The sequence below is a fragment of the Electrona antarctica genome, assembly GCF_951216825.1.
Source record: "Electrona antarctica genome assembly, chromosome: 1".
In the NCBI taxonomy this organism is placed as follows: Eukaryota; Metazoa; Chordata; class Actinopteri; order Myctophiformes; family Myctophidae; genus Electrona; species Electrona antarctica.
Window position 1 is genome coordinate 15,776,990 of NC_136806.1, and position 25,097 is coordinate 15,802,086.

The 25,097-nt window shown below is 47.6% G+C and overlaps 2 protein-coding genes across 4 annotated transcripts in view; both read left to right on the plus strand.

Annotated features, from left to right (window-relative positions):
* spon2a (spondin 2a, extracellular matrix protein) overlaps positions 1-16,333 on the plus strand; it is a 33,676-nt gene extending 17,343 nt beyond the window's left edge. Inside the window, exons 4-7 of the mRNA XM_079505298.1 lie at positions 7,788-8,008; positions 12,190-12,381; positions 15,087-15,261; positions 15,788-16,333. Of these exons, the coding sequence (XP_079361424.1) occupies positions 7,788-8,008; positions 12,190-12,381; positions 15,087-15,261; positions 15,788-15,978 (779 nt within the window). The 3' untranslated portion in view covers positions 15,979-16,333. The remainder of the gene's footprint in view (positions 1-7,787; positions 8,009-12,189; positions 12,382-15,086; positions 15,262-15,787) is intronic.
* A 2,499-nt stretch (positions 16,334-18,832) lies between these two features.
* The window catches only part of kdm3b (lysine (K)-specific demethylase 3B), a 44,503-nt gene continuing 38,238 nt past the window's right edge, over positions 18,833-25,097 (plus strand). For all 3 annotated transcript variants that reach the window (XM_079505025.1, XM_079505027.1, XM_079505026.1), the window contains exon 1: positions 18,833-19,327. In XM_079505025.1, the coding sequence (XP_079361151.1) occupies positions 19,109-19,327 (219 nt within the window). In that variant the 5' untranslated portion in view covers positions 18,833-19,108. The remainder of the gene's footprint in view (positions 19,328-25,097) is intronic.

Genomic DNA, 25,097 nt, shown 5'->3' on the forward strand with positions numbered 1-25,097 from the left:
CATGGCTGCATGAAGGGGACGGGATGAATGGATTGAACTGGGTCAACATGGCTGCATGAAGGGGACGGGATAGGTTTAGAATGGATTGAACTGGGTCAACATGGCTGCATGGAGGGGACGGGATAGGTTTAGAATGGATTGAACTGGGTCAACATGGCTGCATGAAGGGGACGGGATGAATGGATTGAACTGGGTCAACATGGCTGCATGAAGGGGACGGGATAGCTTTAGAATGGATTGAACTGGGTCAACATGGCTGCATGAAGGGGACGGGATAGGTTTAGAATGGATTGAACTGGGTCAACATGGCTGCATGACGGGGACGGGATAGGTTTAGAATGGATTGAACTGGGTCAACATGGCTGCATGAAGGGGACGGGATAGAACTGGGTCAACATGGCTGCATGAAGGGGACGGGATAGGTTTAGAATGGATTGAACTGGGTCAACATGGCTGCATGAAGGGGACGGGATAGGTTTAGAATGGATTGAACTGGGTCAACATGGCTGCATGAAGGGGACGGGATAGGTTTAGAATGGATTGAACTGGGTCAACATGGCTGCATGGAGGGGACGGGATAGGTTTAGAATGGATTGAACTGGGTCAACATGGCTGCATGGAGGGGATTGAACTGGGTCAACATGGCTGCATGAAGGGGACGGGATAGGTTTAGAATGGATTGAACTGGGTCAACATGGCTGCATGAAGGGGACGGGATAGGTTTAGAATGGATTGAACTGGGTCAACATGGCTGCATGGAGGGGATTGAACTGGGTCAACATGGCTGCATGGAGGGGACGGGATAGGTTTAGAATGGATTGAACTGGGTCAACATGGCTGCATGAAGGGGACGGGATAGGTTTAGAATGGATTGAACTGGGTCAACATGGCTGCATGAAGGGGACGGGATAGGTTTAGAATGGATTGAACTGGGTCAACATGGCTGCATGACGGGGACGGGATAGGTTTAGAATGGATTGAACTGGGTCAACATGGCTGCATGGAGGGGACGGGATAGGTTTAGAATGGATTGAACTGGGTCAACATGGCTGCATGGAGGGGATTGAACTGGGTCAACATGGCTGCATGAAGGGGACGGGATAGGTTTAGAATGGATTGAACTGGGTCAACATGGCTGCATGAAGGGGACGGGATAGCTTTAGAATGGATTGAACTGGGTCAACATGGCTGCATGAAGGGGACGGGATAGGTTTAGAATGGATTGAACTGGGTCAACATGGCTGCATGAAGGGGACGGGATAGAACTGGGTCAACATGGCTGCATGAAGGGGACGGGGTAGGTTTAGAATGGATTGAACTGGGTCAACATGGCTGCATGAAGGGGACGGGATAGAATGGATTGAACTGGGTCAACATGGCTGCGTGAAGGGGACGGGATAGGTTTAGAATGGATTGAACTGGGTCAACATGGCTGCATGGAGGGGACGGGATAGGTTTAGAATGGATTGAACTGGGTCAACATGGCTGCATGAAGGGGACGGGATAGGTTTAGAATGGATTGAACTGGGTCAACATGGCTGCATGAAGGGGACGGGATAGGTTTAGAATGGATTGAACTGGGTCAACATGGCTGCATGAAGGGGACGGGATAGGTTTAGAATGGATTGAACTGGGTCAACATGGCTGCATGAAGGGGACGGGATAGGTTTAGAATGGATTGAACTGGGTCAACATGGCTGCATGAAGGGGACGGGATAGGTTTAGAATGGATTGAACTGGGTCAACATGGCTGCATGAAGGGGACGGGATAGCTTTAGAATGGATTGAACTGGGTCAACATGGCTGCATGAAGGGGACGGGATAGGTTTAGAATGGATTGAACTGGGTCAACATGGCTGCATGAAGGGGACGGGATAGCTTTTATTCCCCACATCCTCCGAGGTGGAATAAAAGGTTCTTCAGGGTTTGGCTTGGACTGCAGCAACATTCAGCCTTAACTCAGGTCAGGCCTTTCCCACCTCATCATGTGTCTGAGGCTGATCTGCTATCGCACGCACGCACGCACGCACGCACGCACGCACGCACGCCAACACAAAAACACACATACGTATGCATGCGTGCCCCCCACACACAAAACGTACAAGGATGCAGATGCACTCACAAACAGACACATAAATACACGTCCGCAGACACTAGCTCTCTCACGCACACACACACACACACACACACACATGCACACGCACACGTACACACACGCACACACAGGGGCAAGGGAAGGGACTTTAATGAGGAAAGCAGTGAGGAGTGAGGAAGGCTAAATGCTACCAGATGAAGCAGGGCGGAGACCCCACCGGCTCTCTCTCTCTCTCTCTCTCTCACTCTCTCTCTCTCTCTCTATCTCTCTCACTCTCTCTCTCTCTCTCTATCTCTCTCACTCTCTCTCTCTCTCTATCTCTCTCACTCTCTCTCTCTCTCTCTCTCTCTCTCTCTCTCTCTCTCTCTCTCTCTCTCTCTCTCACTCTCCCCCATTCCTCTCCAATCGTATCTCTAATAACTTCTCAAGTTATGTCTTTCTTCCACACTTTCCCACACTTTACCATGGCTCGCCTCAGTATTGGTGGTGGAGAGGCTGCAGTGAGTAGAGGGTTCTGAGGGGGCTGCAGTGAGTAGAGGGTTCTGAGGGGGCTGCAGTGAGTAGAGGGTTCTGAGGGGGCTGCAGTGAGTAGAGGGTTCTGAAGGGGGCTGCAGTGAGTAGAGGGTTCTGAGGGGGCTGCAGTGAGTAGAGGGTTCTGAGGGGGCTGCAGTGAGTAGAGGGTTCTGAGGGGGCTGCAGTGAGTAGAGGGTTCTGAGGGGGCTGCAGTGAGTAGAGGGTTCTGAGGGGGCTGCAGTGAGTAGAGGGTTCTGAGGGGGCTGCAGTGAGTAGAGGGTTCTGAGGGGGCTGCAGTGAGTAGAGGGTTCTGAGGGGGCTGCAGTGAGGGTTCTGAGGGGGCTGCAGTGAGTAGAGGGTTCTGAAGGGGCTGCAGTGAGTAGAGGGTTCTGAGGGGGCTGCAGTGAGGGTTCTGAGGGGGATGCAGTGAGTAGAGGGTTCTGAGGGGGCTGCAGTGAGTAGAGGGTTCTGAGGGGGCTGCAGTGAGCAGAGGGTTCTGAGGGGGCTGCAGTGAGTAGAGGGTTCTGAGGGGGCTGCAGTGAGCAGAGGGTTCTGAGGGGGCTGCAGTGAGTAGAGGGTTCTGAGGGGGCTGCAGTGAGTAGAGGGTTCTGAGGGGGCTGCAGTGAGCAGAGGGTTCTGAGGGGGCTGCAGTGAGTAGAGGGTTCTGAGGGGGCTGCAGTGAGCAGAGGGTTCTGAGGGGGCTGCAGTGAGTAGAGGGTTCTGAGGGGGCTGCAGTGAGTAGAGGGTTCTGAGGGGGCTGCAGTGAGTAGAGGGTTCTGAGGGGGATGCAGTGAGTAGAGGGTTCTGAGGGGGATGCAGTGAGGAGAGGGTTCTGAGGGGGCTGCAGTGAGTAGAGGGTTCTGAGGGGGCTGCAGTGAGGAGAGGGTTCTGAGGGGGATGCAGTGAGGAGAGGGTTCTGAGGGGGCTGCAGTGAGTAGAGGGTTCTGAGGGGGCTGCAGTGAGTAGAGGGTTCTGAGGGGGCTGCAGTGAGTAGAGGGTTCTGAGGGGGCTGCAGTGAGTAGAGGGTTCTGAGGGGGCTGCAGTGAGCAGAGGGTTCTGAGGGGGCTGCAGTGAGCAGAGGGTTCTGAGGGGGCTGCAGTGAGCAGAGGGTTCTGAGGGGGCTGCAGTGAGTAGAGGGTTCTGAGGGGGCTGCAGTGAGCAGAGGGTTATGAGGGGGCTGCAGTGAGCAGAGGGTTCTGAGGGGGCTGCAGTGAGTAGAGGGTTCTGAAGGGGCTGCAGTGAGGGTTCTGAGGGGGCTGCAGTGAGTAGAGGGTTCTGAGGGGGCTGCAGTGAGCAGAGGGTTCTGAGGGGGCTGCAGTGAGTAGAGGGTTCTGAGGGGGCTGCAGTGAGCAGAGGGTTCTGAGGGGGCTGCAGTGAGTAGAGGGTTCTGAGGGGGCTGCAGTGAGTAGAGGGTTCTGAGGGGGCTGCAGTGAGTAGAGGGTTCTGAGGGGGCTGCAGTGAGAAGAGGGTTCTGAAGGGGCTGCAGTGAGTAGAGGGTTCTGAGGGGGCTGCAGTGAGTAGAGGGTTCTGAGGGGGCTGCAGTGAGTAGAGGGTTCTGAGGGGGCTGCAGTGAGAAGAGGGTTCTGAAGGGGCTGCAGTGAGTAGAGGGTTCTGAGGGGGCTGCAGTGAGTAGAGGGTTCTGAGGGGGCTGCAGTGAGTAGAGGGTTCTGAAGGGGCTGCAGTGAGCAGAGGGTTCTGAGGGGGCTGCAGTGAGTAGAGGGTTCTGAAGGGGCTGCAGTGAGGGTTCTGAGGGGGCTGCAGTGAGTAGAGGGTTCTGAGGGGGCTGCAGTGAGCAGAGGGTTCTGAGGGGGCTGCAGTGAGTAGAGGGTTCTGAGGGGGCTGCAGTGAGCAGAGGGTTCTGAGGGGGCTGCAGTGAGTAGAGGGTTCTGAGGGGGCTGCAGTGAGTAGAGGGTTCTGAGGGGGCTGCAGTGAGTAGAGGGTTCTGAGGGGGCTGCAGTGAGAAGAGGGTTCTGAAGGGGCTGCAGTGAGTAGAGGGTTCTGAGGGGGCTGCAGTGAGTAGAGGGTTCTGAGGGGGCTGCAGTGAGTAGAGGGTTCTGAGGGGGCTGCAGTGAGAAGAGGGTTCTGAAGGGGCTGCAGTGAGTAGAGGGTTCTGAGGGGGCTGCAGTGAGTAGAGGGTTCTGAGGGGGCTGCAGTGAGTAGAGGGTTCTGAAGGGGCTGCAGTGAGTAGAGGGTTCTGAGGGGGCTGCAGTGAGTAGAGGGTTCTGAGGGGGCTGCAGTGAGTAGAGGGTTCTGAGGGGGCTGCAGTGAGTAGAGGGTTCTGAGGGGGCTGCAGTGAGTAGAGGGTTCTGAGGGGGCTGCAGTGAGTAGAGGGTTCTGAGGGGGCTGCAGTGAGTAGAGGGTTCTGAGGGGGCTGCAGTGAGTAGAGGGTTCTGAGGGGGCTGCAGTGAGTAGAGGGTTCTGAGGGGGCTGCAGTGAGTAGAGGGTTCTGAGGGGGCTGCAGTGAGTAGAGGGTTCTGAGGGGGCTGCAGTGAGTAGAGGGTTCTGAGGGGGCTGCAGTGAGTAGAGGGTTCTGAGGGGGCTGCACGGGAGAGCAGGCATGATGAGGTGATGATCACCCGGGGTGTGGTGAGGTCAACGATTCAATGCCCCTCTCCTCACCTCTCTGCTGAGGTGAATGAACCTCTCCTCACCTCTCTGCTGAGGTGAATGACAGATGTTTATATAGGATATATAGGATAACCCTAATGAGGGCCACATGTCCAAACGCCTCAGTGTTTACAACACAAATACTGGCGACTGTTGCTGGAATTTGTTCACGTGCGTGCGTGCGTGCGTGCGTGCGTGCGTGCGTGCGTGCATGCGTGCGTGCGTGCGTGCGTGCGTGCGTGCGTGCGTGCGTGCGTGCGTGCGTGCGTGCGTGCGTGCGTGCGTGCGTGCGTGCGTGCGTGCCATTCTGGAAGTGTCTGGTGCATCACTGTCTGTGGCCACTGTGGTTTTGTCAGGTTTCCAGCTCTCCCCGGTCACGGCCTGTTGTCCTGCCATCGAGTGACGGCCTGGCCTACTTACTAAAAGTTTATGCTCCCGTTGTAACAACGAAGCATAAATATATGAGTCTATATGGAGATCAGATCCTGTGGATTCTGGCACGCCGCAAAAGGCTTACAGCGTGTCACGGCCCGAGCACTTTGTGGGACAGGCTAGGGAGGACAGGGGAATGGGTTTTGTCACGGAGAGAGGGGAAAAACACAGGGACCAGATCGAGGCCTCGGCGGGGCTGTCAGCCCAAATGGGGTCTGTCACAGCCCGAGAAAACCAGGACCTGCCGAGGGGCATGTGATGCTTGTTTGGTGTTAGCTTTGTTGTGGATACCAGGGGGGTGGTGGGGGGGGGCAGGTGGTTGAGTCTGTCATGGCCCCAAACACAGGCAATTTAGAAATGTGGAAAAGTGGGTTTTAATGTGCTGGTGGTGGTGGGGGTTGAGCATGACGTGTTATCGAAGTTCAAGGGCCTGACGCTTGAGGGGAACCTGTGAACCGACGTGATTTCCTGATGGAAATGTAATTACCAAGTGCAAGAGTAACAGCAGTTGAAAGGGAAACGGGATAGTCTGTGAAGTGTGCTGGGAGCATGCTGGGGAGAGTGGCTCTGTGCAGTGTGTGTGTGTGCGTGTGCATGCGTGCGCATGTATGCGCGCACACTCTAATGTGTGCTTGATAGCATGTGTCAGGCGTGTTCAAGAACGACGGCATGCTTGCGTGTGTGTGCACGTGCGTGCATGTGTGTGTGTTTTTGCGTAGCTCTTGGTGAATGGTGAGGTAAGGCAGAACCATCAAGGCTCCGTCAGTGAGTCGCTGGCTAACCCTACGCTGCCCTTTAAAGCACTGGTCTCAGGCCAGAGGATCACAGTTCTAACCCTACACTGCCCTCTAAAGCACTGGTCTCAGGCCAGCCAGTGGTCTCAGGCCAGCCAGTGGTCTCAGGCCAGCCACTGGTCTCAGGCCAGAGGATCACAGTTCTAAGAACTGAGCTACAAACAGCCTTACGGTTCTTCACAGACTTCATAGATATGGACACCCCATCATGCAGAACTGAGAGATACAGAAAATCACCAATCCCATATATGTGCAGACTTTTAAAGGATAGTGGATTTTAGATTTGAGTTTTACACCATTTGGATTTTTAGATGGGCTATTGCATTTTAGATTTGAAGTTTTATATTTGTGATCGGCAAAATAATGTAAATAAATAATACAAATAATGTGTTTTTAATCGCACCTCTGTCTTTTAAAACCTGTGCTCATGCTGAAAGTTGAATAAACATAACGTTCTCGTCCGGGATCTGACTGCATGCGTGCTTCCATCCTGACCAGCTCTTCGTGCGTCAGGTCTTGCGTCTTTCGTGGGTTTTTTTTTTTATCGGCATAGATTGGAGAAGGACATAAACCACAAACGTTGAAATGAACTCTAAAGATGAGCCGTACACAGACGGGACAACTCCTTCTGAATCCTTTATTTAAGTGCAGGAAGTAGGGGAGCCTCCACCATACCTGTGGTGGAACTAACCTCGGCGTTTGGCTGCGGTCCTGTGGTCCTTGATTGAGACTGATGTGTGCTGTTACTGTAGTAGTGAAACATTTTACATTTTTCTTCTTTTCTCGTCTTTCTTGTGTTCCTACTAATATCTTTTTTTTTCTTTCAACAATGTATTTATTTTCCTTTTTTACACACAAATGACAATACAAATATACAAAAAAACAACAACAATGAACAGTACAAGACAATTACTGATATAAGAAAGCCAAACAACAATAACCAAACACAACAACAAAACAAAACAAAACAAAAACAACAACAACAGCACTACTCCTCTTCAGCTCCATCCATTAAATGTGACAAATTATTGTTCTTTATGTATCTTATAAAACGGCCCCACACCTCCTGAAACATTTCTTGTTTGTCCTTAAGAATGTATGCAATCTTTTCCAAAGGTAAACATAAAGACAATTCCCTGAACCACTGTGTAATACTTGGTTTGTCTGGCCTCTTCCAGGTCAACGCTATCACTCTCTTAGCTTGTAAAAGACATATATCTATAAACATTTGTTCATTACGGCTTTATCTTGTGTCCCTCCGGATATAGACCGAGCAGGAAGAACTTTGGTTCTGGTACAATATTTATTGACAAAATCTTCTGTATTTCCTTCTAATATCTTTTTAGTGGTGACCCATAATGGACAGTTCCGCCTGTGGAAGGAGGGAACGCCGGCCAGCCTGGGGGTGCAGAACTTCGCCGAACTCGGGGTGACGGTGGAGCTGGTGAAGGAAGCCAAGGAGGGCAGGAAGAGACGTGCGGTCGGTGCCATGTACCGAACGGCGGGCATCCCTAACGGCATCGGGCACAGCTCCACTGAGCTGCTAATGCAGCCCCGCAGCTCACTGGTAGGCATGACTCACACATGCACATAAAAACACACAGGCTACGCACGCACGCACGCACGCACGCACGCACGCACGCACGCACGCACGCACGCACGCACGCACGCACGCACTCACGCACGCACGCACGCGCACACACACACACACACACACACACGCACACGCACACGCACACACACACCCCGTCAGAGGTAGTCAGTCATACAGTCTGCTGGACTATATACCCAGTCAACTTGTGACCCGGTCGTCTACACTACAGAGCGCCTCCATCCATCCCGACCGACCAAACACATCACCAGTACTTTCCACTGTCCAATCAGACTATGTTTAGACCCAGCCCTGAAGCCCCGCAGCCACAAAACGCCTACATCCGTCTGCGTGGCCTGCACTCTGTCTGCACCCCGTCCAGTCCCACTCAACTCCCTGGTGATGCTGAATGAAAGGGGCCCGCGGACAGGAGCAACGAGCAAGGGACCTCTGCTCTGGGACCAGACGCTTGGATGGAGGCTGTATATGTGGGAACTGGGCTATACAAACCAAACACTGAGCCAAAGAGCATATTAGGAACTGTTGGCTGAAGTATATATGAATAAACGTTTTGGTCTGATGCTGGGGTTAAGCTTGGAGACTGACCCAGTCTGGAGTGGGTGCAGATGGCTTGTCCACGCTGTATGCCTGAGGCTTGCGGGCTAATGTTAGGGATAAAGCTTTGAGAAGGGGGCGAGGGGGCTTGGTGGGGCTTTAGGATGACGCCATGGAAGAGGGAAGGTTGTTACAGGCACCGCAAAAAAACTGGAACTGAAGCTTGCCTCTTGGGAAGTTTGTTTTTCTTCATCTTGGCACATAGTTGATGAATGAAGGGGGAGAGGAGGAGGAGGAGGAGGAGGAGTTGGGGTAAAGGGGGAGGAGGGGAGTTATATAGTGGGCTTTTGGAAGTAGAACTGTGCCTAACTGTGGCTCTGAATAGCGCTGCATGGTGACCTACATCTCACTAGTGTTTATTGGTAGTTCCATTGCGTGCGCTACCTGAGGGCCCCTCTAAGCATAAACAACCCTCATGGAGGGTGCCTCCCTCCAGCCAGCTTATACCGGGCTCGTCATCCACATGTGTACACATGACGGCTGTCACATCTGTTTTTAGATTCTCACGCAGAAAAGGTATATATGGAATGGCGATGTTGTGCGAGCCAGCGAGCGAGCGAGCTGGTGCGGAACGTGACAACGACAAATGGAATGATGGTTATCTGTTGACAGATTAATCCCTGTCTTTCTTATGCCGTCTAACTCATTCTCACGCACACAGACACAGATACACACGCACACAGACATACTGACACGCTGGCACACAGACAGATACACAGGCACGCACTCGCACGCACGCACACACACACACACACACACACATACTCACTCACTCACTCACTCACTTACTCTCTCTTTACCGGAAACCACAACATACATTCGCAATGTCTCAAAACTCCCAAACACATATGATTCCCATCTCCGAATTCATAACCCCCTTCGTGATTTACGCTAAGCATGTAATTTGAAACAGACAACAAACAACAATGTATGAAGGGCCCAGCTGACATTCAAAAAGCCACAGAGTTCCATCAGATTAGGAGAACAGGACACCGTTGTTGCATATTATAAAATCCGTCTGGTGCTGCCCGGTTTGGGCAGCTCCTCGCGGGGTTTCACACTCCAGGGAGATTCTTTGGACCTCAGAGGAGAGCGTGATTGATTATGGAGTCTCTAAGTGGGTATCCGTGTGTGCTTGTGCCAGAGACACTTCCATGGTCTGTCCAAAGAAAATCATGGACTGATCAAGCCAGCACGGAGATACGCCTGACCCCATGAAACGCCTGAGGAAAGACTAAAAAATATGGGAGACAGGGGAGTTATAGCAGAGGGAAGAAGGAACAGTGAAGGATTCTGGAGGATTCTGCAATGGATGATTATACAGTTGGAGGCCATCGATATTGTCCTTTTCTTTTTGCTGAGGTTTGCGTGATCTGCGCAAAAGGACAGTTAACCCATTTTGGGCGGGAACCCCTTTTGGTGTTTTAAACATTATGTTCAATTTAGCTATTTAAAAATAGCAGATCTACAAGCTCATAGCGCGCCACCGAGTGGCGCGCTATGAGCTTGTAGGTCTGCTATTTTTGAAAAATCGTGAAAATATTTATTTCAGAAAACTGGAGGATTTAGAAGGATTTTTTAAAATTTTGAGGTCAGGCCTAAATGGGTCAAATAATAAGGGTCAATATCGGTGGCACCCAACTGTACAACACAGTAACACACCCACCTGCACACTGGGTTTTCATTGTCTCCTTTACTGGGACCAGTCCACTTTCACCGTGGGTGCCAGTCTAACAACCTCGTGTGTCACACACTGATATTTATTTTGAAATAAATGTGTATAGGTCAGCGTTCTACATTTCTATTTCAAGTTGCCTGTGTGTGAGCGAGAGAGCTACAGAGAAAACCAGACCGTGGGAACGAGGGAAAGGGAGAGAGTGAAATTAAGTTATGAATTGAGTTTTGCAACTTTAGAATGATGTTTTTAACAACAACGAAACTGAGTGGGTTACACAACTTTAGCATGCTCTACTTATTTGTCAAAACAGCCTTTTTAAGTCTCCCCAGTGATTGAAAATGCGTCAGAAGGCCTACAGGAGCGTCTCAGACTGCTGTCTGCTACACAGTCATCATTTATTTTTGTGTCAGTTTGGTGTAATAAATGTGGTTGCTAGTTGTAAATGCATAGAATCTATCAACAACAGCAGCATAGCTGTCAACTACTCAGCCTGTAATTCTTAGATGCAAAATGTAAACATTTTCAAAGATAGCGAAAATACAACGTCTACAAGCTCACAGTGTAGCATCGCAGCACATTGAGAGAAAAAGGCAAAGCCTACAGCATCAATGACCACCCAATAATCACGCCATTAGTGGGATCAATACAGTATATACCCTCAACCTTTTCTAATTCTTCTTCTTTGGGGGCTATAAAGCATTGCTTATAATGAAATGGCCAAAACTAGGGGCGGCAGGCTGAAAGTGGTCAAATGCTTGTTCTGTTGGACTCATGCCACCTTGCTTGCGCTGACCCCTGACCTCTGCGCTGCTTCTTCCTGCATGAGGTCACTCTATAGCGCTCAGGAAACATCCATCATCCAGTTAAACCCTGCACAGGGACACACACACAAGCACGCACACACGCACGCACGCACACGTGTGTGTGTGTGTGTGCGTGTGTGTGTGTGTGTGTGTGTGTTTCATATTTGTTTGTTTATTTAGTATTACCACATGTTGATGAAGACTGTTGTCATTAAAAACACTGAACTACTTTGCTGATGACAATACAAATGTAAATACCAAATAACTAAATACGTTCAAAATACCGGTAAACATAATCTAAAATTTGCAATTATCAAACTAAACAAAGATTACCTTTTTTTTTTGTAAAATCGTAAAGTTTGTTTGTTTGTTTGATTGTTCTTATTGCCACGGATGCACACACGTCCACACATGGAGGATGGGTGATGATCTCCTACATCTCTCGCCATCTTGGGATAGTTTGTTGTTTGAGTTTCCTTGTGTGATGACCTGTGGAGTGTCAGCTCCTCCCTGGGGGGGGGGGATCTCACACTTGAGTGCATCTCTCTGCAAGACAGAGTGCACAATCCTATAGAATGCAGGGAGTTACCCTGAGTACCTCTAGCAACCACACATCTGTTGTACTTAGGGTCAGGGCCCGGAAACCAGTTATTTTCCAAATCCGGTTCTGAGATTGATGAACCGGAATCAGTTCCATTGTATTTGGAACCGTTTCTAGAACCTTTTTTTGGACTTGATGTCTGCTATACTGTATACAGTTACTATACCAGTGGTTCTCAAACGTTTGCATTTCACTCTGAGAGTGTACAAATGTACTGTAACTGAGAGTGTACTTACATGACTAACTCTCAGAGTTAGTCATGTAAGGGTCCATTTAGAACCCCTATAGGAATCGTTAATTCATGTCATTGCTGCAACCAATATTTTTGTATTCATACTGTATACCCGTACGATGCACAGTGCAGATGATAGAGAAACTGTTCCGCTCTCCTCTCCTCTCCTCTCCTCTCCTCTCCTCTCCTCTCCTCTCCTCTCCTCCTCCGTGGTTCTTCTCCATGCAGCTGTCCCTGCTGGTGAAGGGGATCCCCAGCCCTGACTGGTTTGTGGGTGTGGACAGCGTGGACCTGTGTGAAGGTGGCCAGTGGAAGCAGGAGGTGACGGTGGACCTCCAGCCCATTGACGCGGGGACAGACAGTGGCTTCACCTTCTCCTCCCCCAACTTCCCCACCAACCCTCCCGAGAACATTACGCGGGTGAGCCTCATGCGCCTACTATTGATCATGTACCACTGCAGTTAGAGATGCTCTGATAATCGGCCGGTGATCGGCCGTATCGGCCGATATGCACGCAGCACGGTGATCGGCCGTAGCGGCCGATATGCACGGTGATCGGCCGTATCGGCCGATATGCACGGTGATCGGCAATTTACCCTATCTATTCTGTGATGAGCATTATTGTTTTATCTGGAGAAACCAATCTTTTACACCATTTAAGTTATATAAATGTCAACCAGATATATAGTATAATATCATTTTTCATCTTTGTGACAGGCCTAAACATTCACCCCTTCCTCCCCACATACAGGAACAGTTTTGACGTGGGTTTTGACATATATAATATATAAAACCTGATCGGAGCCTCCCCTGACTGCGGTTTTCATCCTTTTTAATATCAAGGCCCACCAATTTGATGAGATTTAGTCTTGCTGACCCCAAAACTAACACATTGTGTTATCGTTGGATAAGAATTTGTATTGGAGAGTTAACAGGCAAAATCTAAATAATTATTTGACTTAATTATTCTCTAATTGTGTAGACTGCTTGTATATTGAGTAATGCAGATGTTTAACGATATTTAACGGGTCCATTTGGTTTCATTGTACACTCTCAAGAGTTAAAGAACTATATTGTGTCTATTTAGTTACCAACACTCATCATTTAAATAACTATATTGTGTCTATTTAGTTACCAACACTCATCATTTAACTGAGGACCACCTGGAACCCCTCAAGGACCACTGGTGGTCAGTACAATCTAGAGTGTTAATTTAACCACGAGAGACACTCTCTTTGTTGAATTGACACTTACAGTAGTATTTTGCTAATGACCACACATTTGCATTTTTGACACCATTGACAAAACAAACAAAGAACAAAAACACTGTATCCGTTTATTGGCTCATTCATTCATCTGGTTATGCATGTCTTTATTCAGTCCTTCCTCTTCAATAAATAAATGAAACCTGGTGAGCGGTGGCCGAACGGTTTGCGGAGCGGTCTTGTTATCGGAAGGTCGCCAGTTCGAATCCCCGGACCGGCACGTTAAAATTACCACCGCTGAAGTGCCCTTGAGCAAGGCATTGAACCCCTACCATGAAATGTTCTATGAGCAGGGTCTGGCTGTAAACAAGCATCTCGAGCTTAGTCCATTCACCTTGGGTAAACAAAGAACTTTGCTTTGCTTTGCTTTGTGACTGACCCTGATCTTATTATACACCACTGTAGCAGACCGGTCAGTCAGCTGAGCTGTCCCCACATACTGTAACTAATGGCTTGGCTCTGGCTAACCCCAGGTGTTTGAAGTAGCCTAAAAATGGGCCTCCCTTACATAATCACCTATCCTTGTCCACTCTACTAGGCTGTTTATTTAAAAAACGGGCTATTGTATATTTGAACTTTGTCTAGATTACATTAGCGGTCCTGATGATGGAGCGTCTGTCATCGCTCGTAAAACGCTCCCAGTTAAGACTGGTATTGAGATGACGTCATGAATCCGCCTAGGCTACCCAAACGCCACATATTCATCTGCTGCCATCCGGAAACCTTACAACACCCATGCCCTGTACCCAAACTGCTGCAATCCTGAAATACTTCTTGTTTGAGTGTGACGATGATGGATCTATTGTAGAGATGTACGGGCCAGCATGGAAGCAGTTGGTTTTGACAAAATACAACATGTAATTTGGTCAAGTTCATACATTTCCCTGCAATGTTGTTTTTTAACCAGGCGCCTCCTAGAGCATGGACACTCAGGGTTCCCTCAAGTGGCCTCTGTCTGTACCCAGCCGTAGGTGCCCTCAAGTGGCCTCTGTCTGTACCCAGCCGTAGGTGCCCTCAAGTGGCCTCTGTCTGTACCCAGCCTAGGTGCCCTCAAGTGGCCTCTGTCTGTACCCAGGCTGTCCGTAGGTGCCCTCAAGTGGCCTCTGTCTGTACCCAGCCGTAGGTGCCCTCAAGTGGCCTCTGTCTGTACCCAGCCGTAGGTGCCCTCAAGTGGCCTCTGTCTGTACCCAGGCTTTTCTGGTAGACTTCCCACACCAACACCTTCTGATATGAACAATAGGGCCGTCACACGGCTAGCACTTTCAATATCACGTGACACTGATCATCCCCTGTATCGCTTATTTCAACCTCATGCCAACAGGACAAAGATACAGAACCTTGCCATGGAAAAAAGGTTAGTTTCAGTAGGAGTTTTGTCCCCTCAGCCATCGCGGCATTAAACTGCCCCGCCCCATGAGGTCCCCACTGTACACAGTGGGGACCTCATGTTTTTGTATTGTCTTGGTGTCATGTTTTTCTGTACTATTTGTTGTGGGTGTTGAACAGACCTGTGAAGATGAATATCCTTCGGGACAATAAAGATTATTATTATTATTATAGTGAGGTGTGTGTGTGTGTGTGTGTGTGTGTGTGTGTGTGTGTGTGTGTGTGTGTGTGTGTGTGTGTGTGTGTGTGTGTGTGTGTGTGTGTGTGTGTGTGTGTGTGTGTGTGTGTGTGTGTGTGTGTGTGTGTGTGTGAGGCACGCACGCACGCACGCACACACACTATATATAATTATTTTTTATTAAAACATTTTTAGGTCAGGATTTAGATGGCGTTTTCGGAATTGGCCTCAGGTCTAAATACAAGAAGTCCAGATAAACTGAAGATCCCCTCTGGTCTGTCTGTTGTCTTGTTCAGATCACATCTCAGATGCCCAACCATCCCGCCAACTCCTTCTTCTATCCACGCCTAAAGGAGCTTCCACCCATCGCCAGCATAAGGATAACCCGTCAGCAGAACCGACTGCCAGGTCGTCAGAACCCCATGTCCAATCATATTCTGCCAAATTCCATCAGCCCGCAGCGCTTCTCAGGTACAGCAGCAGCAAACTTTCATTCATGTTGGTACCATAGGAGAGATAACAGGCAAACGTTGATCAAAATAACAATTCTTCTACATTCTCTAATTGTGTAGACTTCTTGTAAATTAAGTAGTGCAGTGTTTAACAATAATTTAACTCTTGAGAGTTTAAAATGAAACCATTTTACACTCTCAAGAGTTAAAGATCTATAAGGGTTCATTTGGTTACCAACTCTCCATCATTTAACTGGAGACCACCTGGAACCCCCTCAAAGACCACTGGTTGAGAACCACTGGTGTAAAGTACTATAAATGTTTTGGTATTTTTACTATCTTCAGTTCAGTGTTACATTTAAACATTTAAAAATAGTTCAACTAGCCGATCTAGATCGACACGTTGTGAGCTTGTAGATCTATTGTCTCTATTTGAACTATTTGAAAAGGTTTCGATCTCCTGTCTAAGGGAGTATACTTCTTGGTGTTCCTGTATTATTATTGACTTACAACTCTTCCCTCCGATGTCTCCATCCATCCTTTAGAGACACCGCTGGACTGCGAGGTGTCTATGTGGTCGTCCTGGGGCCTCTGTCTGGGGCCATGTTCCAGGGGCGGAGTACACCACCGCACCCGATACATCCTCCTGCGGCCCGCCAACGCCGGCTCTCCTTGTCCTGAGCTGGAGGAACAGGCCGAGTGCAGCTCGCCACACAACTGTCTGAGACGCCAGTAACACTACCCCCCCCCCCCCCCCCCCCCCCCCCCCCCACATGTTATAGCCAGTAGGCAACACTGGGACTCGCCTTTGTTTGTATTATCGCTGGACTGAGAAAATGGATCCATTTGAATATCCCCCTTGATAATGCAAGGGGATATTAAAGGGAAGTAAAGAAGGAGTATTGTGTTTACTAAGGTTTCTCTATCCAGCTGGATGGTTCTCTAAATGTGTCAAAATTATGTTTTATGTTTGTGTTTTTTTTATTTTTTAGAAAATTGTCTTTTGACAGAATTCCTGCTGGAGAACCATGCCAAATGTTGATGGAAAATAGCTGACTGATGCGTGCCCTTGAAGTCCAGAGAAACAGTTTTTTTTTTCTTCAAATAAATGTATGGCTATTGCAGCCCACACGCACATTTTAGCACAGTCACACTGGCACGACACACACACACACACACACACACACACACACACACACACACACACACACACACACACACGCACAGACACACGCACAGACACACACACACACACACACGCACAGACACACACACACAGACACAGACACGCACACACAGACACACGCAAAGTGACAAAAGTCCTAGCACATACAACAGACACAGGGGCATTAGTTTACATAGGTAACCTATATGCTCAGTCCATTTGACAAAAACACAGGGTTTTATAGATGAAGTTACAGATATTATTTGTATTATCTTTTTGATATTGTAGAACATGTTGAGATTTTGTATATACTGTATGATGTATCTTGTATAAAACTTATGATGAATAAATATGGAGTTGCTTTTTTTTTATTTGCTTAGAAAAGCAAATAACCTCCTTGTGGGCAACAAACTCTTATGGCATCATGTACAACTTAACCCACAACGGGAACCCCTTTTGGTGTTAGCATTACGTTATGCTTTAGCTATTGAAAAATAGCAGATCTACAAGCTCATAGCGCGCCACCGAGTGGCGCGCTACGAGCTTGTAGGTCTGCTATTTTAGAAAAATCGAAGAACGACTGACATAGAAACATAGCTTTTTCAGAAAACTGTCAGGATGTAGAAGACATTTTTAGAATCTGATCTCAGGTCAAAATGGGTTAAAGTGAAGCTAGTATCAGACCAAAGGACACCCTGGATTGTATATCAAAAGTGTTTCCAGTGATCCATAATGACATAGTGTTGGATTTGTGTGGCAGATTCTAAATGGTGCATTTATATAGCGCCTTTTATCCAAGGCCCTTTACATAGATTACATTCACCCATTCACACACCAATGGCAGAGGAAACCATGCAAGGCACCAACCTGCACAGCGGGAGCAATTAGGGGTTCAGAGTCTTGCTCAAGGACACTTCGACACTAACTCTGGAGGAGCCCGGGATCGAACTGGGAACCTCAAAGTTCCCATATGGCTGTTCTACCGGCTGCTCTACCCCTTGAGCCACTGCTGTCTAATTTTATCAGTCGAGAGCTATTAACACATCTTAATTACTGCATAAAAACATTAACACTCTAAAATAAAGATATACACAGCCATAAACATCATGATGTGAAAAAAATCTTCTGTCCAATATCTACAGAAATGGAAGACAAAATGGCAATGATGAGGAGCCTAGAAATCGTAACTCATAGCTCAGGTAGAAGGCCATTAGGTTTATCATGGACATGGCATATTACTAATTTCACCTTAGATTTACAATATCTGGCACAATTATATTGTAGTTAGTTGTAGGACATTGTGGTGTGGTTGAGCATGTATGGGTCTTGGGTAAGAGTGAAGGTTTCTGGTGGTCTTGCACCACCTAGTGGAAGCTCGCTCGCAAGCGTTCTCCAGACCTGCAATCAGAGCTGCCTGCCTGGATCACTCTGTCTCTATGGCCTGGATGGGTCATTTTGACCACCACGAGAATATGATATAAAATTATAATTACCTTACAATAATAAGTGAGCAAAATTATCTATTTTACTAACGTTACTTTCAGAAGCGTGCATGTACACTCCACAGGTGAGCAGCATAGGCCTACAATGTACAGAAAGCTTTAAAAAGTGAGACCTTGACATCTGCAGAGCACGTATGACATTTCCACATTAATATGTTTGCCTGGGCACAGTTTGCAACGCAACATTGTCTGTGGATGTCTTTGCCGTCTGTAAGATCATCAGAGATATCCTAATGTACATGGTAGGCTACTTAATGTTGCTATTCCAATAGCAATTCAATTCAAAACTCTCATATGTTTCCACCTGTTTGTGGGATGTTAGAGACCAGTAAGACGCCCTGAGGGTGAGGTCGCGTGCACGCATCCGCCTAGATGACGGCAGACTGCTGGGCGAGCGCTGGCACTTTGGCATGGGGGGGCAGATCAACATATGGAATGAATTCATATACGGAGCGTGTCTTGAGCGTACAGGGATGGATCCATATATGGAGATCTAAGGGTGGCAGCGGGGGCAGTGTCTTGAGTGTACACAGGGTTTGATGAGGTCAGATGAAGTCAGATCAACATATGGATTATGGAATTAATTCTGTACTGGCCATATATGGAGCGTGTCACGACTCATGAGACGTACTGCGTGACAGACTGACTGACAGGTGTGACGGTCTGATGACTGACTGACAGGTTTGCAGGTTTTCATAGTAAACCTACGGTTGCAATTGTTTTCACAGGCACAGCAGTCGGTTATGAAAATTCATAATCTGGTGATGTCCGACTCTGAATCTGATAACGAAATCAATTGCTGTGCAAAATTCCTATGGACACTAGTAGTACGGTGGCACTGTCACTCGGGGGCGCTGTTTCCCCTCGCATAGCTCCTCTGCAGTGGTGTCTACGAGGAGTGCGTTTGATTGTTGCAGGGCTCAATGGCGGACAGAGCGGGATGGTAGCGCTGTTAGCACGGAGGAGCAGAGAGGAGGACAACAATAACACCTCTAAAACCCACCGAGCAATCCCCGGGGCGTGCACGAAAAACCCCTCGCGTGCACTGCATTTAGACGGACGTTTTGCGGCGAGGTAGATCGCCAGTAAAGCCAGATAACGTGACTGAGTTCTCGTGTTGCTCTTTCTCTCTTTATTTTTTTCTACTACTACTCGAAGCTAACTAGGCTAACGGTGCTAGCCACAGGGTAGATAGAAACATGGGGGACTCCTCTCTGGAGCTCATAGGGAAGAGGCTTCTGTTGCTGCTCGACGACGCGGCGGCCAGCGGCGGTTCCACCGCGGCCGCCGAGCCTAGCAGCACTCCGGCGGTCCGCAGCGCCGAAGACTGGCTCCGCGGCACGGTGAGGGCGGTCAGTGTCACCGGCCTGGAGGCTCCCGGAGGCGGAGAGACGACAACAACAGCCTCGGGTCTCACGGTCAGTGATGTGATGTGTTTACATTATTGGGGAGCAGCGATACTCCTACCAATGTACTCTGTGGTACATTTGTTTTGACTACACGACCTGCAGATTTTTTGATTTTGCAAATTTATACATATTTTTTTACCATTATAAACTATGAACAAACAACTCAAATGAATGGAACTAGTCTCCAAAAGACTGCTTTGTAATTCTGATATACGTTTTGGCCACTACTAGCTCATGTTTCCCTTCCCCACTCAGGCCAGATTATTTTGGTAACATCTCTCTCTGTCCATTTTAACGTCGACCGTTTCAGGTTAAAGTAAAGAATGTTCTTCGTGGTCTGGAAGTGGACGACGAACGCGTGGCTCGGTTAAGACGTTATTTTGTATAGACTACTTGTTGTTTCACGTCGTTTCTTTGTCCGTTCGTTTTTTTTAGTCGATGAAGTCTTAATAAATGAGACGGAACAACTGCAGGCCGGGGATTACATTCTGGCCCTGCTGCTCTGCTTTGTTAGCTCGTTATTACTAACAACGTCATTAACCTCGGATGGATGGACGTGTAGTCTAGTCGCAGTATCGCTGCAGTAATGTCACTGTCACGGGGCAAAAGATAAAAACATGGCTGCATTTGTGCTCAGTTTAACGGATGAGTTATTGTCGAGGTAGTTTTGCTGGGTTGTTGCCCGTAAACAAACCCGTTGGAGACAGACAGAGAAGGAAGGCTAGCGGTTAGCATTTAGGAGGAGGTGATGGTTTGTTTAGTCCAAGGCCTTGTTGTTGCAAGTTCAACCGAGGGCTGCAAATGAATCAAGTCTTTATACATATGAAGAAAGCATGCAACATTGCATGCATGTCGTTTGATAAGATGTAAAGATAACATTTGTTTTGACTACAACCTGCAGATTGTTTGATTTGCTGATTTTTATCATTATAAACTATGAACACACTCAAATGAATGGAACTAGTCTCCCAAATACTGCTGTATGTATGTATGTATGTATGTATTAATAAAATTAAAAAAAGCATTTTCAACACAAAATAAGACTCAACTTAATATAGCCTTGCTTGTGTAAATAAAATAACATTCTGCAGAATGAAAAGACAGAACTTGTTTATTTTCGTTTTCCACCATTTAAACCCATGTAAAATGCATTTCTTGGACCTGGCTTTGGACATTTGACTAGCCATTTTTTGGGGGGGAACTTCCACTTAAACCACTTAAACTGTGCATCCATGCATACAATGGACAACATACTGTTGTACATTACCTGTCTAGTAATCAGAAATGCAGTGTGCTAATCACAATTTATTATTTCTGAATATTTGTCAAATTGGGGGGGAAAATGCTGATGGTCATGGTGACCCGCTTCCAGATCCCATTATCTTCAAAATGAATTCCTGGACTGGAAATTGTTCTTGTAGGTGTAAAGTGGTTCTAGTCTTAGTGCTGCACAATTAATCGAAAAAAGATCATGATCTAGATTCAGACACCTATGCGATCTCATTTCAAAATTTGAGCAAGAATTGTGCAGCGCTAGTTGGCTGTCCACTTAATTTTAGTAACGCTTATGTTTTTGCTACAAGAGAGACTTTAAGCGAGCTTTAAGTCAAGCACTTTGATGTTGTCTGTTTAAAGCCACAGTAGTTTGGCTCCAGGTGCCACATTTAGAATGTAGTAATGTTCATCTATTACAGTGCAGCACGGTATCTAGTCTGTTACACTTTAATGCCAGGCCCAAGCTAATGATGTTGATTTGTTGCATGGATATTACACTACCAATCCCCAATAGCCTTCAAGTTCACACATGGGGCAGTAGCCCAAGCTGACTGACTCTGGGCCTGTGGAGACGAGCAAACAATGGAGCACATCATTGAAGTTTGTCCTCAAACTCAGTCAAAGACTGAAAGGAGCATTAGTCACCCTCCATACAGCAGATCAGGAGGCAACTGCTTGGCTTAAGGACTTTGCATTCGCTAATTACATAGGTATAAAACATCTTTAGTGAGCATAATAAAGTATTGCTCTCACATGTTGAAGAGAAGTTAAATACCAATAGGACCATTTGGTCCTATTTTGGGCTATTAAAGCATGGTATAATATAATTAAGTTTTTATATATCAATTATGCTAGTACTAAACAACAGCTCACAGTTTTGGTAAAAAACAACATGAGGATGCTGGAACGCCACTATCTGATAGAATATGGAGGAGCATCTGTGGTCTAATGCAACGTTAAGGCATGATAGGCTAATTATAATAATAATAATAATAATAATATCTTTATATAGCGAGTGCTTTTAAGAAGTACTCAAAGACCCTTTACATGTGTGGGGGCAGGGTGGGAGAGAACATAGAAAAGGACAACTTTATTAGAAAAATAAAATTGTAATCAATTTGCCAAATGGTGGTCACACTGGCCTATAATGGCTATGGCTTCAAAGAAGATACGTACACAACTAGGGCCCTTGCCAAGGAAAGTTTAGATAAAACGCAATCAATGGGTATAGAGGGTATGCGTGTGAGTCGGTGTGACATCATCATACCATACGCCTACTGAGTGGTAAACGACTTTCTGGCCTTAAGTTGACAGACCATACATCCATCCAAACAGAAAAGTCCTATCTGATTGTATTAAACAACGTTAAACTCACTTTGCCACTTGCCACTCACTTTATGCATGTGCATACATAGATTGCCAATTAGATTTAGCTCATTAGGGACAGTGGTGGATAATAAGATGTTTTACAAATTGCAAGGCAGTGATACAGTGTCTAGCGACCACAAAAAGTGGCAGAAGAAGCACTCGTACCGGTATGCATGTCACCACAACAATCTAGCACTAGCAGCGACAAACAGGTTGCAGACACAAGTCATTTCCCAACTCTAATTAAGAAGAAGCAGGATTTATTTCTAAACTAGAAGCCTGTTGTTAGGTTTTCAATTGTAGTGGGTCAGACTGGGTCCCGGGAACCACAGGTGGCCATTTAAATGGGTCGCCTTTACTTAAACTTAGAGACTACTCAGAGTAGATTAGTTAAATTAGACTTAAAAAGATAATTGGCAATCAATGAGAATGCCCAAGTAATTAGTAGTACTTTTCCCTGGGAGGTTAAAATATTGGAAGACTTGATAGTAAAGGTCCTTACACTGGCAAATTAGCGATGCAATTTGCTGGAGCGAATAATTCGCTTAAAAAAAAAGAGAGAGAACACAAAGTCAATGCAAGCTTCCACATCAGTGGCGAATTTGCAAAAATGCAACTGTTTTCGCTCCTTATTTTTTTCGCTCTGGTGTCGAACTTTGCAGACATTCGCTGGCGAATGCTACACTTCTGACCAATCAAAATGCAGCCCAAACTGCGTTTTTGTCTATAAACGGAGACGTACCGCACAGCAGTTGTGAACAGAGCAGCAGCCGGCCCGGCCCCGCAACTCTGTGAGGTCGAGGGGGCACACTGCACCCTACCAATGACATAAAGCAGGAGGAGGAGAGGGGGCACACTGCACCCTACCAATGACATAAAGCAGGAGGAGGAGAGGTCGAGGGGGCTCACTGCACCCTACCAATGACATAAAGCAGGAGGAGGAGAGGGGGCACACTGCACCCTACCAATGACCTAAAGCAGGAGGAGGAGAGGTCGAGGGGGCTCACTGCACCCTACCAATGACATAAAGCAGGAGGAGGAGAGGGCGCACACTGCACCCTACCAATGACATAAAGCAGGAGGAGGAGAGGTCGAGGGGGCACACTGCACCCTACCAATGACATAAAGCACACTGCACCCTACCAATGACATAAAGCAGCAGGAGGAGAGGGGGCTCACTGCACCCTACCAATGACATAAAGCAGGAGGAGGAGAGGTCGAGGGGGCACACTGCACCCTACCAATGACATAAAGCAACTCTGTGAGGTCGAGGGGGCACACTGCACTCTACCAATGACATAAAGCAACTCTGTGAGGTCGAGGGGGCACACTGCACCCTACCAATGACATAAAGCAGCAGGAGGAGAGGGGGCAGTGCACCCTACCAATGACATAAAGCAGGAGGAGGAGAGGTCGAGGTGGCTCACTGCACCCTACCAATGACATAAAGCAGCTCTGTGAGGTCGAGGGGGCACACTGCACCCTACCAATGACATAAAGCAGGAGGAGGAGAGGGGGCACACTGCACCCTACCAATTAACTCTGAGGTCGAGGGGTGGGGCACACTGCACCCTACCAATGACATAAAGCAGGAGGAGGAGAGGGGGCACACTGCACCCTACCAATGAACTCTGTGAGGTCGAGGGGGGGCACACTGCACCCTACCAATGACATAAAGCAGGAGGAGGAGAGGAGTGGTGAACTCTGTGAGGTCGAGGGGGCACACTGCACCCTACCAATGACATAAAGCAGCTCTGTGAGGTCGAGGGGGCACACTGTACCCTACCAATGACATAAAGCAGCTCTGTGAGGTCGAGGGGGCACACTGTACCCTACCAATGACATAAAGCAGCTCTGTGAGGTCGAGGGGGCACACTGCACCCTACCAATGACATAAAGCAGGAGGAGGAGAGGGGGCACACTGCACCCTACCAATGACATAAAGCAGGAGGAGGAGAGGGGGCACACTGCACCCTACCAATTACATAAAGCAGGAGGAGGAGAGGGGGCACACTGCACCCTACCAATGAACTCTGTGAGGTCGAGGGGGGGGCACACTGCACCCTACCAATGACATAAAGCAGGAGGAGGAGAGGAGTGGTGAACTCTGTGAGGTCAAGGGGGCACACTGCACCCTACCAATGACATAAAGCAGGAGGAGGAGAGGAGTGGTGAATATAATCACATATACGTGTCGCATTTTGCCATTTTCAGGGGTCGTGTATTCGTGTCGCATCGCTAATTCGCCAATGTGTACGGACCTTAAATCACTAGCCTCTAAGCCTTGGAATAATAATAATAATTTACTTTTGTCTGTATTTCATAACAACTTTAGTTGCTGTTGTGCAAGCAGGACTGAGAAGAATCCAAAGGCTTCCTTAAAAATCATACCAGGGTATAATGACTCACTATACCATAGTCTATATATACCAAATATAGTTTCAATATCTGAATATTTGAATTAATTTCGATACTCAATCATTTCCCACAAAATGTACACTATCGATACCATGCTCTCTCGTCTCTTATTAAAGGACAACTTTAGTTGTTTTCAACCAAGGTTCATGTTTTAGGTTATTAGAGAAAGTAAAAGATGAGTGTTAATTATTTTTCATTTACCGCTTTCTTTCGTTTTAGGGATTTTAGCTGTTTTTGACAAGGGGGCGGGGGCATTCGAACATGGGGCTAAATATGTATTTTTTTGCAAAATGTTATAGCGATTTTATTTATTTTTTAAATTTACTATAGTCCTACTAGACCCCAAGAAATTATATTTGACCACAAAAGATCACAGGATCTACTGAATGTGTCAAACTGACATATTGAGCCTATGACACAGTGTGGCTTCGCCCCAGTAGGCTAAAGCAAAGTTACTATATTTACCCAGGGTAACTGGACTAAGCATCAGATACTTGTTTACAGCCAGGCCCTGCTCATAGAACATTTCATGGTAGTGGTTCAATGCCTTGCTCAAGGGCACTTCAGCGGTGGTAATTTTAACGTGCCGGTCCGGGGATACGAACTGGCGACCTTCCGGTATCAAGACCGCTCCGCAAACCGTTCGGCCACCGCTGCCACTACATTCAGTAGATCCTGTGATCTTTTGTGGCCAGATGTAATTTCTTCTGGTCTAGTA